The sequence below is a fragment of the Macaca thibetana genome, chromosome 4, assembly GCF_024542745.1.
Source record: "Macaca thibetana thibetana isolate TM-01 chromosome 4, ASM2454274v1, whole genome shotgun sequence".
NCBI classification, from domain to species: domain Eukaryota; kingdom Metazoa; phylum Chordata; class Mammalia; order Primates; family Cercopithecidae; genus Macaca; species Macaca thibetana.
Genome location: NC_065581.1, coordinates 96,612,658 through 96,630,379, shown reverse-complemented (window position 1 = coordinate 96,630,379; position 17,722 = coordinate 96,612,658). Strand labels below are relative to the sequence as shown.

At 35.6% G+C, this 17,722-nt stretch overlaps 2 protein-coding genes across 3 annotated transcripts in view; one reads left to right on the top strand and one right to left on the bottom strand.

The window, feature by feature from the left end:
• The window catches only part of CCNC (cyclin C), a 165,886-nt gene extending 154,151 nt beyond the window's left edge, over window positions 1-11,735 (top strand). For both annotated transcript variants that reach the window (XM_050786601.1, XM_050786600.1), the window contains 7 exons: window positions 2,218-2,273; window positions 3,073-3,108; window positions 3,794-3,885; window positions 4,516-4,583; window positions 7,615-7,694; window positions 8,866-8,984; window positions 10,508-11,735. In XM_050786601.1, coding sequence (XP_050642558.1) covers window positions 2,218-2,273; window positions 3,073-3,108; window positions 3,794-3,885; window positions 4,516-4,583; window positions 7,615-7,694; window positions 8,866-8,984; window positions 10,508-10,562 — 506 coding nt within the window. In that variant the 3' untranslated portion in view covers window positions 10,563-11,735. The remainder of the gene's footprint in view (window positions 1-2,217; window positions 2,274-3,072; window positions 3,109-3,793; window positions 3,886-4,515; window positions 4,584-7,614; window positions 7,695-8,865; window positions 8,985-10,507) is intronic.
• TSTD3 (thiosulfate sulfurtransferase like domain containing 3) overlaps window positions 1-17,722 on the bottom strand; it is a 56,494-nt gene that overhangs the window by 23,809 nt on the left and 14,963 nt on the right. The gene's annotated exons all lie outside the window — the stretch shown is intronic.

Here is a 17,722-nt window from a genome sequence, read left to right as displayed (position 1 = left end):
AGGAAAGGCTAGAAAACAGTCACAGCCAAACAGTCTGAGGAAACGTGACAAATAAATGTAATGTGGTATCCTAGATGAGACCCTAGGATAGAAAAAGGACATTGGTACAAACTAAGGAGATCTGAACAAAGTACAGAGTTTAGTTAATAATAACATTTCAATATTGGGTCGGTAATTGTATCAAATGCACCATACTAACGTAAGATGTTAGTAGTAGGGGAAGCTGGGTGAAGGCATGTCTTAGTCCACTTGGGCTAATATGAGAAAGTACCATAGACTGGGTGGCTTTCACAACAGACATTTATTTCTCACAGTTCTGGAGGCTGGCAAGTCTATAACGGTGGGTATAAGAGAACTGTGCATGATCTCAGTTTTTGAGTCCACAAAAATAAAAGGCAGAGGAATGTAATGAGGTAGAGTTTGTTTTGCTTTTTTCAAGGGAAGTTTGAGCATATCAGTATGTGATGGAAGATTTACTGAAGGAGGAAAGGTTAAAGATGAAAAAAAATAGTAGGAGTTATCAATTGAATAGATGATAACAAATGTATAAGTGGTAAGACAAACAATAGAGAGGAGGGAGGCATTTTTCTCCAAGTTGGAAGAAAAGGATTAAAAGATAGAAAAAAATGCAGAGCAGTTTTAGCGTGGAGTAACAGATATGTTGTGACAGTATCAGGTAAATATATTCTCAATAGAGGTGTTAGTGTCCAGGTCCAGGGGATGGGGATGTAGATTTGTTTTATATACAGAGGTAATTTTACTTTGTTGATTGTCTACCATTATATAAGAACCTGTTTTGCTGGTATACTTTACATCACAAGGATTTGTAAAACTCAGAAACCTTAATAGGTACGTCTTAATTTAAATAAAGGAGAGAAGAAAGGAAAGATTATAAATTTACTAATGTCAAGTTTAAATTTTTCTAGGTTTCAAATCCTGGCAGATATTACGCATCTAAATTAGCTGTAGGGCACTTAATTTGCAAAACAAATCTTTTTGAAAATATACTGCATAGAAGGAATGGAATTTCTTTTCTTTTTTTTTTGAGATGGAGTCTCACTCTGTCACCCAGGCTGAAGTGCAGTGGTGTGTTCTCAGCTCACTGTACCCTCTACCTCCCAGGTTCAAGGGATTCTCCTGCCTCGGCCTCCCGAGTAGCCGGGACTACAGGCGCAGGCCACTACACTTGGCTAATTTTTGTATTTTTAGTAGAGATGGGGTTTCACCATGTTGGCCAGGCTGGTCTGGAACTCCTGACCTTAGGTGATCCACCTGCCTTGGCCTCCCAAAGTGCTGGGATTACAGGCATGAGCCACCGTGCCTGGCTAGAAATGGAATTTCTTTTAATTTCAGTGAGATCACTTGGGCTTTGTGCAAATGGAAGCTGACACCAAACATTTTTTAGGACCTGTCAGTAAATACTTGGTTGAATTAAATGTGTCATAATGGCTTGAATACAATTTCTCAAATAGTACTTATATGTATATGCTCACACCATTTTAAAGAGATGGGGGATTGATGGTTAACATTGTTTTTTCATTTGTACTTTAGTGACTAACCAATAAAGTAATAGATAATAGAGTACTACTTTATGTGTTACTACTACTACTTTGAGTAACTTTATGTGTTACTCTAGAGTTTAAAACTCTAGAGACCTTTGCACATATATTAATGCTTTTATTAAAATATATATTTTGATAAATACCTGGTCATTGTAAAAAGTTTAGAAAGTGCAGATTGGTAAAAAGTTCTTAAATCTCACAGATAACCACTGTTAACATTTTTTTGGTATACTATCCTCCCAATATTTTATATGTATATGTTTTACCAACTATATATATTGTAAACACATATGTAACCCCCGTGTTCCTTCTAAGCGCAATCACTGGAAAACAGAAGAATACCATTCTATAGCTAAAAAGGTTTTAGAAATATAAAAGCCAGTGATTTTTTTTTCCTGATCTTTTTCTTTTTTAAACATCAGAACCCTTTCTCAAGGTAGTAAATATAAAATTGAAGCTGTGTAGGGTGTCCTGCCACCTAGTCTTTCCCCTTCCCTGAAAATAAATAAAAATCTGCGTCCCTAAGTATTGCCAAGAATTCCTACTGAAAATAATTTTGTTCTACCCTCTAATATTCTGCTCTGTTAAAGGAATTTTGAGTTAATTCATTTCCCATTTTCTCAGTTTAAATTGTTTTTTGTTTTTTTTTCTGCAGTAAAAACTAGATTTTCATATGCCTTTCCAAAGGAATTTCCTTATAGGATGAATCATGTAAGTATATGGTATAAAATAGAACACTTATCAAAGCTATATATAAACTAGCTCTATACTATATTAGACTAAATTTAGTAGTTTCCTAGAAATGGCAGTTTCAAATATTACATAAATACAGACATTATTCTAAATTAAAGCTAAATAACTTTTACCATTTAAAAAAATACTTCATAGTAGTGATTATCAACCCTGGCTGCTCATTAAATCACCTTGGGAACTTGTAAATAATACTGATGTTGGATCCTTTCCAGAACAACAAAATCAGAATTTTCAGGCTTGGGGCTCCCAACATTGGTACTGTGTAAAAGCTCCCAGGTGATACTACTATTCAGCTGGGATTAAAAACTAATGGAACAATATGAAATATAAGGTGAGTTTTTATTGACATTTTAATAGGTATGTCCTTTTTCCACCTTGCAAGGGATTTGTTTATTCTCTTTAAGTTACATTTTTTTAATTAAGTAGAAATAATTGTATTAGAAAGTATACTGGAAAATCTGATGGTTTTACAGGATATTTTAAATAAAAGTGAGTAATAAGAATGATTGTGAGAAGCTGACTTTTCCTTACAAGGATTAAAATCTTTATAATCATAATTGCATGTATAATATAGTAATTTTTTATTGCAGATATTTATTTTAATATAAACTATGTTTATTGTCTGGATTTTAAAAACTTTTTAGTAAACATTTTTAATAATTACTATAATGTCTGTAATTTATGTTAGATTAAGTGGATGGACTTATCTAATTTGGTTTCATATTAACATTTCATTGATAATCTTTGTTTTCAACAGATATTAGAATGTGAATTCTATCTTTTAGAACTAATGGTAAGTAAATCTTCTGTGATTAATAGATTAAAACATTTTTAAAATTTAATGAAATTGGAAATTATTTAAAGAAATTATTTTAGGGAGGTACATTTTAAAACCATCCACCTGATATGTGATGGTGAAATCATGGTAGCCTATTTATATTAGCATCTAGAGTCTCTCTGATGCCTGTAAAATAATTTGTATATCCTACTTAGGGATGAGAAAATTTTTCTGTTCTATAGTAAGTAACTATAACGAAAGGATTACAAACAGACAAATCAGGACATTAAACCACCGTAAATTATGTGCACAATTTGTGTGTGCGTGCAGTGTTATTTAAAGATAGATTATGTCTTTGGCAGAATTCTGCTCCTCCAGTTGGGAATTATGGATTTATAGGCTAATAAGAGGTTTCAGTGTGTTGCAGATGTGACACTTTGAGTCTCTAAGGGAATGAATGGATGCTGACTGACTGCCAACCGATTTATCAAGGTATATTCCAGAGAGAGCACTGCCTTCACTATTATAGTAGAGTTTAGGGCTGTCATACTGCTTGCTTAAGAGAATAAAAGGGAAGCAAGCATGAGTTAGTGAAATTCACTTTGAAATACACAATTACAAATCAGTTGGGTAATGATAACATTTTTGTGTTGTAATAAATCTGTTTTTTATACATACACATTTTTTAAACTGTTTCTAGGATTGTTGCTTGATAGTGTATCATCCTTATAGACCTTTGCTCCAGTATGTGCAGGACATGGGCCAAGAAGACATGTTGCTTCCCCTTGCATGGTAATTAGAACAGAAGTTATTAATAGTGTAACGTGTTATTAGATAGGAAGGTTGACAATTAAATATGAAGTCCAGTATTTTTAAAGTCATTAAACTATTGCCCCAAGATATTTTATGTTGAGCAAAATACCACTTGTTGAATTTTAATAACTATAGTGGTGTAAATGCCAAAATGAAAACAATCCTAAATTATCTGTTCCATAAATATACCTATTAAAATTTAATTTTATACAAAACACAGACTGTTAACATAAAAATTAAGACTGAAGCTATCTTTAAAGTAATCAGAATACTTTTTGGTAGTATGCAACATACATATAAATTTACTGTATAATTTCTGTTTTTCTAATTTGATTTTTCAAAAATTAGAAAAATGTGTTTATAATTTATGAGATTTTGAAATTTAAAATATATTTAGCTGTAATTTTATTCATTGATACGTGCTTATTTGTTATCACATTCATGTATCCATCCTTTTGCCTTGATGTTTTCACTTTTATAGCTGTGCTTCAGTAATATAAAAGGAAATAAATGTGTGCAAAGATGAGAAATCTGGCCCTCTCTGGAGGAAATGTACAACCAGATGAGGTAGTTCTGCTTTCAGTAATAATATGATTTACATTTCTATAGGAGGATAGTGAATGATACCTACAGAACGGATCTTTGCCTACTGTATCCTCCTTTCATGATAGCTTTAGGTATGTAAGCATGGTGTGCCTTTATTAGTTAAATTAGTTATAAACCTATTTAGGTCATCCTAAACTAAATTTCACCCTGTTGTACTTTGTGTTTTTATGTTCCATGAAGTAATAGACTAATCCTTGCATGTGAACTTTCAATAATATGAACTGCAACTGTCACAAATCAGGATTATTATTCCCCCACCCCCTTTTTTTGGTAAGTTTTTTTTTTTTAAACCATTCAAAATAGTTTTAATCAGTGTCTGAATAGAACATATTTGTTTATTTAGAGGGAAAAGTTCAGAATTAAGCCAGCTAATATTAGTTGTAGCATGTAAAATAATTGGGCCTTTCATATCTTGAGCCCAAACAAGTACTCAGAGGTTGTGTAAAGGAGCATCTGTGGTCCATAATGCTTGGCTGGAGGAAGAAGTTAGATACATTCATTCTACTGTCTGTGGAAAGCAGTGCTGTAATGGGTGGAGTCAGATAGTCCTAGGCTTAAACTTTACTTCCTTTACAATTGTGGGAAAATTATCTGACCTTTCCGTGTTTGTTTCCTTAATTGTAAAATGGAGAGAATACTAGTAATTCCACTGAGCCATTTGAAGAATTAAATGAGATAGCTTGTACAGCACCAAATAATGCCTGTTATATATTGGGCACTTGTTAATTTTGTTCCTTTTCCTTCTGTTGATTTTTTTTTTTTTTTTTTTGAGATGGAGTCTCGCTGTCTCCCAGGCTGGAGTGCAGTGGTGTGATCTCAGCTCACTGCAACCTCTGCCTCCTGGATTCAAGCGATTCTTCTGCTTCAGCCTCCTGAGTAGCTACAGGAGGATTATAGGTATGCACCACCATACCTGGCTAATTTTTGTATTTTTAGTAGAGATGAGGTTTCACCATGTTGGCCAGGCTGGTCTTGAATTCCTGACCTCAGGTGATCCACCCTCCTTGGCCTCTCAAAATGCTGGGATTACAGGCATGAGCCACCGTGCCCAGCCCCTTCTATTGATTTTTATAACTCCATCCTCTTGATTTTCCCCTCTTATTTTCCATTGGTTTGTCTTTGTTCAGTTGTTAATTATTCCTTAAATGTTGATGTTTCTTGGCCTTCTTACATCAGGGCTGACAAATAGGTTATACTTACACTTCTCTATTACTGGCAGCTCCCTGAAAGGACTGGATTTGAAAGGATTTTTGAAGTGGTGTCTGGGTTCAGCGGGTACGAATACTGGGATCTCTATAGGTAGGAAGGAAGGGATAACAACATGTGTCACATCTTTGCCATCCCTGCAGTTTTCTTCTTGGGTACTTTCCATGAGATTCATGGCTTCTACTATCACTTATGTGCTGAAACATTTAAATTTCTTTATTTAGCCAAGATCTTGCCACTTTTCAGTTCTTTATATCCATCTTCCTTTTACATAGCTCCACTTGGCATCCCAGCAGCACCTCAGCCTCATGATGAGGATTGAGCTCATCACTTTGCCCCAAAATATGTTCCTCCTTTTAATGTCTTTGCCAGCTTGGTGAATAGCACGAGTTATATACCTTAGTTGGAAACCCAGCAGTTAGGCCCTTTCATCTCCCTCAATACCCACATGTAGTTGTTTACCAATACATTTTGTGCCTTCATCTCAATTGTTCCTTCTGTAATCTCATAGTCATCTCATTTCTATCCATGTTACCACAGCAGTCTCCTAACTGGCTTATTAGCCTACAGCACTCCCACCCTCAGAGAGCCTATCTATCCTCCAAACTGTTGAGTGAAGCTAGTGGTTTCACCTGGGGATAATTTTGCCCTGAGGGGACATTTGGCAATGTTTGGTTTTAGTTGTCATAACTAGGGTAGGGTGCTACTGGCATCTAGTGCGTAGAAGCCAGGGATGCTGCCAAGCATCTTATAGTATTCAAGACAGTATCAGAGAATTGTTCAACCTAAGATGTCAGTAGTGCCAAGATTGAGAAACCTGGAGCCAGCCGAATTCATCTCCCAATTGATATACATACTATTCTCTTTTCCCACTCTTTTTTTTTTTGTTGTTAAGACTTGGCTTAGATATCTCCCAGTGACCCTCCCCACCCTTTCGGCATCACCTCAGTCTGGGTTTAGGATCCTTTCTCGATCTCCAGTGTACTCTATGCATGCCCATGTTAATAGCATTGTCCACTGTATTTTAATTTCCTGTTTTTATCATTTCAGTCCTTTAGTTTTTTAACCCCTTCTTGACTTAAGCCCTACTTATAGCTTTGCTTGACTTAGGGCAACCAGTGTGTCAGTTCACATTTGAGTTGCTATTTGCCTAGAATGTCATCCTTAGCAAAGACATATGGATAACCAGACCAAGGAGTGTAACTAAGCTGGGGTCAGTTCAGGATATCCAGGCTGCTCAGTAGAAATTGTTTTAGGCAAAGTTGTGATGTAGATTGTTCTCTTTTGTTAGTTTATATTGTATATAACATATATAACTAATTTTGTATACAGTATATTACATTTTTTTTCTAACTTTTATTTGATTACAACACTGAATTCTGTAAGGATGTGCCCAGCTTTCACATAACTTGATCATATGCTAATAATGAAAAGGAAGAAAAAAGACGAGGCAACACTGCTTTTAACTGAAATGTGGAAATATAGTCAACATTGTTAAAACCTAGTGTATTAATTGACATTTTTTTTGTTTTGTCGCACTGACTTCTGGGTGCAGTTTAACTGCTGCTTTGTACACTACTCAGAGATAACTTCCCTTTTCCATTCTCCTCATTGAATGTTTTTCCTCTTTAACTTGCCTGACTCTCAAGGCAACTGCACCGTGACTAGCACGCAGCAAGGACCAGATGTCAAGAACTTGATGTAATTACTCTAGTAATTTTTTCTGTCTCGGATTACATTGTTGAGGTGGTCATGGTAACTCTCATATGTAGCTGTTTAATTTTTTTTAAAGAGTGTTGGAAAATACACAGGAAATTTTTTAGTGAAAAATCTTTGTTAGGTCATATTCTGTGTTTGCAGTTAAACATGGATAGTTGTCTTTCATTTTCATTTCAGCTTGCCTACATGTAGCCTGTGTTGTACAGCAGAAAGATGCCAGGCAATGGTTTGCTGAGCTTTCTGTGGATATGGAAAAGGTATTCTGTAAAATTCCCTTAGTTGTATGTAAACTTGAATGTTTAAAAATTAATGTCGTATGTACTTATCATGAGCCTAAAATCTTATGATGTCCACCAGGCTAAGAAGATTATTGGTTACAAAATATTAAGAAACATGGGCTGGGTGTGGTGGTTCATGCCTGTAATCCCAGCACTTTGGGAGGCCTAGGTGGGCGGATCACCTGAGGTCAGGAGTTCAAGACTAGCCTGACCAATATGGTGAAACCGCATTTCTACTAAAAATACAAAAATTAGCCGGGTGTGGTGGCATGCACCTGTACTCCCAGCTACTCGGGAGGCTAAGACAGAATTGCTTGAACCTGGGAGGCGGAGGTTGCAGTAAGCTTAGATCATGCCACTGCATGTGAGCCTGGGCAACAGAGCAAGACTCCGTCTTAAAAAAAAAAAAAAAAAGTTTGGTAGGAAGAGTTAATACTGATTATTTAAGCTATGTATCTCTTTTCAGTTTAGGATTAAACAGAATGGTAAACTTTTGGTTTGATTGGTTGCAAAGTAGCCTCTAATTCCCAGGATTATTTTAAAAGCTCTCTGGTAACCACTGAATACTACTGTGAACTTCTGTAACATAGCCTATCTCCTGGCAAAGTGGCTTTTGCTGTGTTTCTAGCTTTTGTGCTCAAGTGTTAGATGCATTAAAATTAATCCTAAGGTTAGGTTCTACTCAGGTGGGAAAAAACGGCTAATTTGGAAACTAGTTATTTCAAATTTGTAGCTGCCAGTTTTTGAACACTGTGTAGTTAACAGAGAATCAAAACATCTTTTGTGCACTACCCCCCCATTAAGTTGTTTAAAATAATTTATACTAGAGGAGTGTGCTCTATAATGGTATATTCCCTCATGATTAGAACCTTTATTCTTAGTATGTTTCCGTTTAAAAGATATCATCAGATGGAAGGAAATCAACTGCAGAGATAGATAAGAATGGACAATGCACACATGCTGAAAAATGAGAGGCTAGAAGGAAAATCCTAAACAGCATTGTGGTGAAAAATACTGCTTTCAAATTTATCAGGATTTAAGGACAGAGACTACTCTTTTCTGAGGGTTGTGTAGTAAGTGATGCGCACTCTTTATATAATAAATGTTGCTTGTTTTTGCCACTGAGAACTTCTCAAATATTTTCTTCTAGATTTTGGAAATAATCAGGGTTATTTTAAAACTATATGAGCAGTGGAAGAATTTCGATGAGAGAAAAGAGATGGCAACCATTCTTAGTAAGATGCCGAAACCAAAACCACCTCCAAACAGGTACTTTGTAGACTTTAATTATTGATGTCATTTAATTATATATCATACTTACCATATTTTTCTTAGATTATGTTGTTTTGTAGTTTTTAAAACATTTCTTCTAAAACTTCATGATCCATGTTAATTTAATTTTTTAAATTTGTGATTTGATTGAAAATGTCTCATTTTAAAAAAATCGCTAATCTGATTAGTAACTTTTCCTAATGCAGTGAAGGTATATTACAGGTATCTCTCAACATATGGTCATATACCATAAATTTAAAGCTGACAGAATTAGGCAAGTTCATCCGAAATTCAGGGCAGAATTCAGAACTATAGTAGTTTCATGTCAGTTTGACTCTGTGCCATCTTTTTTTTTTTTCCCACTGCCAGCTATTGTCCTGTTTTATAAATTTCAGTAGCAATTTTTCAAAACTTTCAGTGAATGATCTGATACTGTAAATATAAAGAATTTTGGTTTTAAAGTGACCCTAAGATCCACAGCACATAAGAATATATTTTTGCTAATAATGAATCACCTGTGCTAAGAGGGTTTTTGCTGTTGTTATTGGGTGTGTGTGTGTGTGTGTGTGTGTGTGTGTGTGTGTGTATTAAGTAAGATCTATTCATTTAGTTCAGTGGTTCTCCGCCCTCACTGTGTATCAGTTCATGTGGGGCAGGGAGAAAAAGTCAGAAGGGAAATAAAGAAATGCCATCCATTTTAATTGTTTCTTTAGAAAAATGATTGTTATATAACAAGATAGATTTATGGATTGCTACTGATAAGTTAATGTTACCATTTGGAAAAAGTTAATACTTTATTCAAGGAGCTGTTTAAGGCAGTCATTCAAACAGCTACCTTTGGATGCATTTTTTGCAGAAATTCCCTGAGTGATTCTCCACTAGTGGCAGGGCCTGAAGCTGCAAGATGATGGTGGACAAGATAAGGCAATAATCCTATTGCCAAAGTTACTGGTATTTTCAGTTTTAGTTATTTTTAAGTATTCAGCATTTTTATTTTAAGTATTCAGCATTTTCCAGGAAATTACCATATTTCTTGCTGACTTATAAAGGTTTGCTATATTTATGTATGATTTTATTGTGCCTTTGGACAACAGTTTTTTTTTTTTTTTTTTTTTTTTGAAGAACACTTCTTGTTTTTCATAAATAGTAGGAATAGGATTTTATATGTAAGACTTAATTTTATAGGAAATTTGTTTAGAAGAAGCTGTAATCTCTATGTTGAGTGATACCTGTAATAACAATGAAATCCCATACCATAGTTTAAAGTTTTTGAGTATATATGGACACTAACTTCCAGAATGTTTGTTATGTGTGAGGGCACAAAGTTATATAAGAATAAAAACATAAAACCAAATGTTAGTCTTCTGGATTTTAATTTTTCACATGTCTTATAATGAGGAATGTCTTTATTTTGTATAGTTGTGCCACAGAATAATGAATTTAAAAGTCAGTAGGCTTATCAGGGTGTAAAAATGGATCTTTTAATTGGTATAAAATCTTTTTCTTCCCCATTTGAACAGTGAAGGAGAGCAGGGTCCAAATGGAAGTCAGAACTCTAGCTACAGCCAATCTTAAAACATTCCGAAGAATTCCGTAGTGGACCACTTGGAAATAAACCATTGGACAGATTTCAGTAATGTCTTCAGTGGAACACAAATGAAAATGAATAGCTTGTTTCTGTCAAGCATATTGGAAAGTGATTTTATTTTTGCAAAATAAGTTTTTCTTTAATATGATTCTAGTACATAATTGATTAAAATCTCTTGATTATAAATGTTTGGAAAGGTTCTAAGGGGACCTACAGACAGACATACATAGACATTTCAAAATTAATAGCTTTTGATTAGTATAATATTTCTTAATTTGGATAATAAAAATTGTAGCTTTTTATTAAGCCAGGAAACATGAAGCATAATTTGTTTAAAATTCTCTTTGGTCGTTGAGGGACCAAAAAAGGACGTAAAATTTACAGTCAATATATGAGGGGTTTTTTCCCTCCGTAAGTTTAACTTTAAAACTGTATTTAAGGAATCAAATCTTACAAAATCCTGGAAGATTTTGGTAATGATGTTGATAATTTCAGGGAAATTAATCAAGTACCTATATTGATTTAAAAGTATATTTTACTCAATAGTTTGAGGATCTTGCCATGGAAGATACTAGCCCAGCCTAGCAGAAAAGTGCAATATGTATAGCATACTTTGACATTTTAAACGTTATAGTCCATAACCATTTTGAAATGCTGGGCAAACTACATGAAGTTATTTATAATTAATTCACAGCTAATCAGGCATTTTGAAAGCTTAATTGGATTCAAAACCCATAATGTTGGAATTTGGTAAAATTTTAACGTTGATTTTTACTGTGAAAAGTTTTTTATAAGATATACACACCCTAGTTTAATGTTGTGTCTTGGTGTGGATTTACAAATTTACTACAGGTATTCTGAACCAGGAACACAATCAGGTTTCAGGCCAGTTTGATACTGGCTATCCTTAATTCTAATACGAGAGTAGGACATCATACTAAATGTTATGTCAGTGGGACTGTACTGTCTGTGGAACTTAGCAAATTAATCATTTTCTTCAGACTTGAAGGAGAGTAAGAAATAAAATTTGGAGTCATAGGATATTGATGTACAATTTAAGGATTAAACATTTTTAATCAATTGTGGATGATGGCTTATTAAATTAAATGTTGACTTCCTAGTATAAAACTGCAAGAATAAAAGTAACTTCTCCAGCTGTATCGACTAGTGTCTTGAATTTATCTTTTTGAATTTGCCTGATGTTGTTTTTTGAGAATTCTTCCTTTAGTTAAGTGTTAAAGCCTTTTATAGGTTGTCAAGGGGGTAATTTCAAATCATTTATAAACAGATTTTAAATAGAAAATATATTCCTGATGGAGAGTATCAGATGAGCTGGAAAGGGAGACTATGTGTAAAGTCAAGACTGATGACATATATAGGTTTCCTAGGCTTAATAAGAAAAAAAGCTCTCCTCAGGTCTGAAGGAATTAATGTTGGGCTTAGGTAAGACCTATAGTCTTTTAAGTTTTTATTTTTAAAATTAATACCATGCCTCATAGTTTTGTTTTCAATCTCTTATTGTGGAAAATTTAAAACAACATACAGGAGTAAAGTAATGTAAGGAACCTCCATGTATCTATCATCCAGCTTCAGTAGTTATCAATTTATGACCAATTTCATTTCATCTAAACTTGCACCCACTTTCCCCAGTTTGCCATCCCCCATGTTATTTTGAAGCAAATCCTAGATATCATGTAATTCATAAATATTTCAGCATGTATTCCAATAAATAATAGTTCTTTTAAAAAACTAAAAGTATTATTGTGCCTCAAAAAGAATTAGTAAAAATAATATCGGATTTTCAGTTATTTCACAAGTATAAAAATTGTCAAAGAGTTCTAGTCGGGATCTAAATAAGGATCACACATTACAATTTATTAACAAATCTTTTGTCTTTTTATTATTTTATTTTATTTATTTTTTTTTAGACGGAGTCTCTCTGTGTTACCCAGGCAGGAGTGCAGTGGCGCAATCTTGCTCACTGCAACCTTGGCCTCCTGGGTTCAAGTGATTCTCCTGCCTCAGCCTCCAGAGTAGCTGTGGCATGTGCCAGCACCCCTGGCTGATTTTTTGTATTATTAGAGACAGGGCTTTGCCATGTTAGCCTGGCTGGTCTGGAACTCCTGACCTTAAGTGATCTGTCCACTTCAGCCTCCCAAAGTGCTGAGATTACAGGCATGCGCCACTGCACCCGGCCATGTCTTTTTAAATTCATGAATTCCTTCTCAGTCACATTTTTAAAATTTCTATTTTTGGTTTGCTTGTCTATTAAGAGTCTCTCACCATCTGGATTTTGCTGATTGCATCCTTGACATGCCATTTATTGTGTTATTTTCTCCTCCATATTTTCTGTAAATTGGTGATTGAATCTACAGGCTTGATCAGATTCAGGCTTGCTTGTTTGCTTGCTTCCTTTTTTCTGTCTTTTTTTTTTTTTTTTTTTTTTTTTTTTTTGGTAGACCACTGTACAAATGAAGTAGTAGTTTTTAATCAGGAGACATAAAATGGCTGGGTTTCTCTATGATTTAATAGCCATTGATGATATGTATTGTTTTTAAAAATCAAATAGGTTGCATTGCCCAGTGTGATAGATACTAGCCACTTGTGGTTATTGAACGCTTAAAATGTGGCTAGTGTGAATTGAGATGTGCTGTAAATGTAAAAATATACGTTGGGTTTCAAATAGTACAAAAGAATATAAAATCTCTAATTTGTTTATAATGATTACATATTTTAAATATTTTGGATACATAGGATTAAATAAAACATTAAAATTAATTTCACTTTTAAATTTTTTAAGTGTAAGATTTAAAATCATGTAATGGTTTGCATTAAAATTATATTGGGCCAGGTGCAGTGGCTCACACCTGCAATCCCAGCACTTTGGGAGACCGAGGCAGGTGGATCACCTGAGGTCAGGAGTTCGAGACCAGCCTGGCCAACATGGTGAACCCCCCTCTCTACTAAAAAATAAAAAAATTAGCCAGGCGTAGTGGCAGGTGCCTGTAATCCCAGCTACTCAGGAGGCTGAGGCAGGAGAATTGCTTGAACCTGGGAGGCAGAGGCTGTGATGAGCTGAGATCATGCCACTGCACTCTGGCCTGGGCAGCCTGGATAATAGAGTAAGACTCTGTCTCAAAAAAAAAAAAAAAAAAATTCTGTTGGACAGTGTTGCTGTAAGACATTATAGAGACAATGTTAGACCCCTGTCCCATTCTCCCTACCTCTCATTCCCATTCTCCAGAGGCAGCCACTTTCAACTTTTAGTCACTTCTCTGCTGTTTACTTCCACATGTCCAAGTGACAAGGTTTTAATTACATTTATTTGAACACTTATTAAAAGTGTGCCAATTATGTTCTGAGCTCTCTGCATTTATGAAGTAAATTCTTAGAACAATCATTTTAAAGATGATGAAACTCTGGAGCAGAAATATTAAGTAATTTACCCAGTCACAGATTAAGTAAGTGACAGAGCTTGGATTAGATTCTAATTCTTAGTATCTGGGCATTTGATCAGACGTGGTGGCTCATGCCTATAATCCCAGCATTTTGGGAGGCTGAGGCAAGAGGATTGAGGCAAGGTGTTCGACACCAGCCTGGGCAACAAAGCGAGACTCTGTCTCTGTTTATTAAAAAATAAAGCATTTTTTAAAATCTGGGCATCTGACCTCCAAATATATTACCATATTGCCTCCTACACTCCCCTCATTTTTTTTTTTTAATATAAATATTATCTAACTCCCTGCTATGGAAGATGATTTTGCTTTTCATACTTCCCCTATTCTCCTTCCCTAACCTGATCTTACACTGGGACATCTACTCCTGTCATCACTTAATTGTATAATTTTTGTTAAATTCATATCTAATATATAAATATACATAATATTGTCTTCTATAGCATACCATGATTACATTTTCTTTATCATATTTTTGTATTTCTGCAAGTAGTAATTGCCTTGGTTGTAATTTGTTCAGCTTCATTTGTATCTTTTATTAATTGATCATCAGAATCGTTTGTCATTTTTTATTCTCCAAATCACAGGGAGACTTGTTGGAGTTCTACAGCCTTCAGTCAGGACTGACTACTGTCCAAGTAACATAGTTCTCATAATAGAATTGATCATATTGGGACTTCCCTTTGTTTTCTCTTGCATTTAAGATATGGGGAATCCAAGTCTTTTTCTTTCACCATAGATAAGGTCTCCCTCTGTCACCCAGGTTGTAGCGCAGTGGCACCATCACAGCTCACTGTAACCTTGAACTCCTGAGTTCAAGCAGTCCTCCACTTCAGTCTCCTCAGTAGCTAGGAGTATGGCTGCACAGCTAATTTTTAAATTTTTTGAGGAAATAGGGGTCTCACTGTGTTTCCCAGGCTGGTCTCAAACTTCTGGCCTCAAGTGATCCTCCTACCTCGATCTCCCAAAGCCCTGGGATTACAGGCATGAGACACTCCACTTAGCTGGTAATCTAAGTCTTTTAAGTAGTACCTTGTTCTGGAGAGTGCAATGGCTTCTCAAAATTCTAAGGATATTAACTAAGGTTTTTTTGGTTGTTTTAAAATTTTCTTTGTTCCCTGCATTAACGCTACAGGTTGAGCATCCATAATCTGAAAATCTGAAATCCAAATTGTCCAAAACCCAAAACTTCTTGAGTGCCAACATGATGCCACAAGTAGAAAATTCCCTATCTGATTTTATGTGATGGGTCACAGTCAAAACTTTGTTTCATGTACACAATTATTTCAAAATACTGTATAAAATTAACTTCAGGCTATTTGTATTAAGTATACATGAAATATAACTGAATTTTGTTTAGACTTGGATCCGATCCCCAAGATACCGCATATATAGGCAGATATTTCAAAGTTTGAGACGCTTCTGGTCCCAGCTGTTTCAGATAAGGGCTATTCAAACTGTATTTCCTTTAAGTTCCTTTTTGCTGTTTGGTTTGGTCGTAGTCTTTCAAGTTAGAATCTTGGCCGTAATTGTCTCGGGATCCTTCATATTTGAGAGAGACAGAGAAAACTAACTGGAACATCTCTGTGTACATGGGTAGGACTTTTCAGTGGTGAGCTTCATTATAGGTAAGAGAACAGCAAAACATTTTCCTTAGCCGTGTCTCACACCCCCAACATGGTTTTTTAAAGGTTTTTCTTCAGGTGGGTTAATTTTTCTGGAGAGAAAGCTTATCTCAGGTAATAGGAGCTGGGCTGTCAGTTCTGAGACGAAATAAGGCAAGAAGCTAGCTCACGGTTCAGTATTCAGTTTCACTTTATCTTCTTGTTTTCAGTAAGGAGTCCACTGCCATTCCTGCCCCCATATGTTTAGGAGTTTTCACCTGCCATCTTTACCCATTAATGTTAAATTAATGCAAACAGTAACACAAAATATCAGCTGCCTACAAACAGGTATCATATTGTACATATTCACACAGTAATAAATAGTGGCAAAGTATTAAATATTTGACATGTGTTATCTGATTTAATCTTCAAAACTTTACTGTGAAGTAGGAACAATTATTATGCTTATTTGGATTCACTTCAACCACATTCTGCCATTATAATACCTTATTGGCCGGGCATGGTGGTTCACGCCTATAATACTAGCACTTTGGGAGGCTGAGGCAAGCGAATTGCCTGAGCTCAGGAGTTCGAGAACAGCCTGGGCAACACAGTGAAACCCTATCTCTACTAAAATACAAAAAATTAGCCAGGTGTGGCAGCGTGTGCCTGTAGTCCCAGCTACTTGGGAGGCTGAGGCAGGAGAATTGCTTGAACCTGCCCGGGAGGCAGAGGTTGCAGTGAGCTGAGATCGAGCCAATGTACTCCAGCCTGGTCAACAGAGCCAGACTCTGTCTCAAAAAAAAATAATAATAGTACCTTATTAAAATTTCTTTTTTTCTTCTTAATCCTTTGCTCCCAGAGAAACTTTTAGCATTAAAAAGTGGTGGTGATAAAATTATATTTTTCCATTAATAAATTGCTGTTTTTTGGGGCACTGAAAAATATTTTTTACTGGATGGTAAGACAAGCATTCAATTTTTTGTGTCTAATCATACAAAATTTCTCATAGATTAGCTGCTGATCCTACTACCTCTATCCAGTATTTCTATGGCATATACATTCTAGATAGCAAAAGGGCACATTATCTCAGAATCCAAGAAACCCCACTGAGATCATAAGCAGAGAAGAAAGATGATGTGAATGAAAGAAACCTGAGATACTTTGATTGATTTAGAACTCTGAGGCTATCCACTGTTGCCAGTTTTTTCAGGACATCTTCCTCCTATTCCATTATGAAAGAGATGTAGAGTACATATAGCATTTAAAAATGTAATCTGGCTTTTCTCATACATATCTAAAACTTTTGATCTACCCTTATATTATCAAAGTAAAAGTGGTATTCTCCCATTATTCAAATAAACAGACATTTATTAAATGATGTATTAAATCATATGCTGTATATTCACATTTTGAGGTCTCTGATACTACAGATCTTAATAACGGTTTTACTCCTAAGAGTTTTGTTGGCATAAGGCCAGGTGCTGTGGCTCATGCCTGTAGTCCCAACACTTTGGGAGGCCAAGGCAGGGTGATTGCTTGAACCCAGGAGTTTGGGACCAGCCTGGGAAACATGGTGAAACCCCGCTTCTACAAAAATTAGAAAAATTAGCTCGGTGTGGTGGTATGTGCCTTTTGTCCTAGCTACCCAGGAGGCTGAGGCAGGAGAATCACGTGAGCTGCCCAGGAAGTCAAGCTGCAGTGAGCTGTGATGATGCCACTGCACTCCACTCGGGAGACAGAGTGAGACCTGGTTTTTTAAAAAAAAAATGTATAATTTGTCTAGAGCCAGAGGTTGCAGTGAGAGGAGATTGCACCACTGCACTCCAGCCTGGGAGAAAGAGTGAGAACCTGTCTCCCTGTCTCAAAAAAAAAAAAAAAAAAAAAAAAGGCCAGGTGCGGTGGCTCATGCCTGTAATCCAGCACTTTGGGAAGCCAAGGTGGGCAGATCATGAGGTCAGGAGATCAAGACCATCCCGGCTAACATGGTGAAACCCCATCTCTACTAAAAATAGAAAAAAAATTAGCTGGGCATGATGGCGGGTGCCTGTGGTCCCAGCTACTCGGGAGGCTGAGGCAGGAGAATGG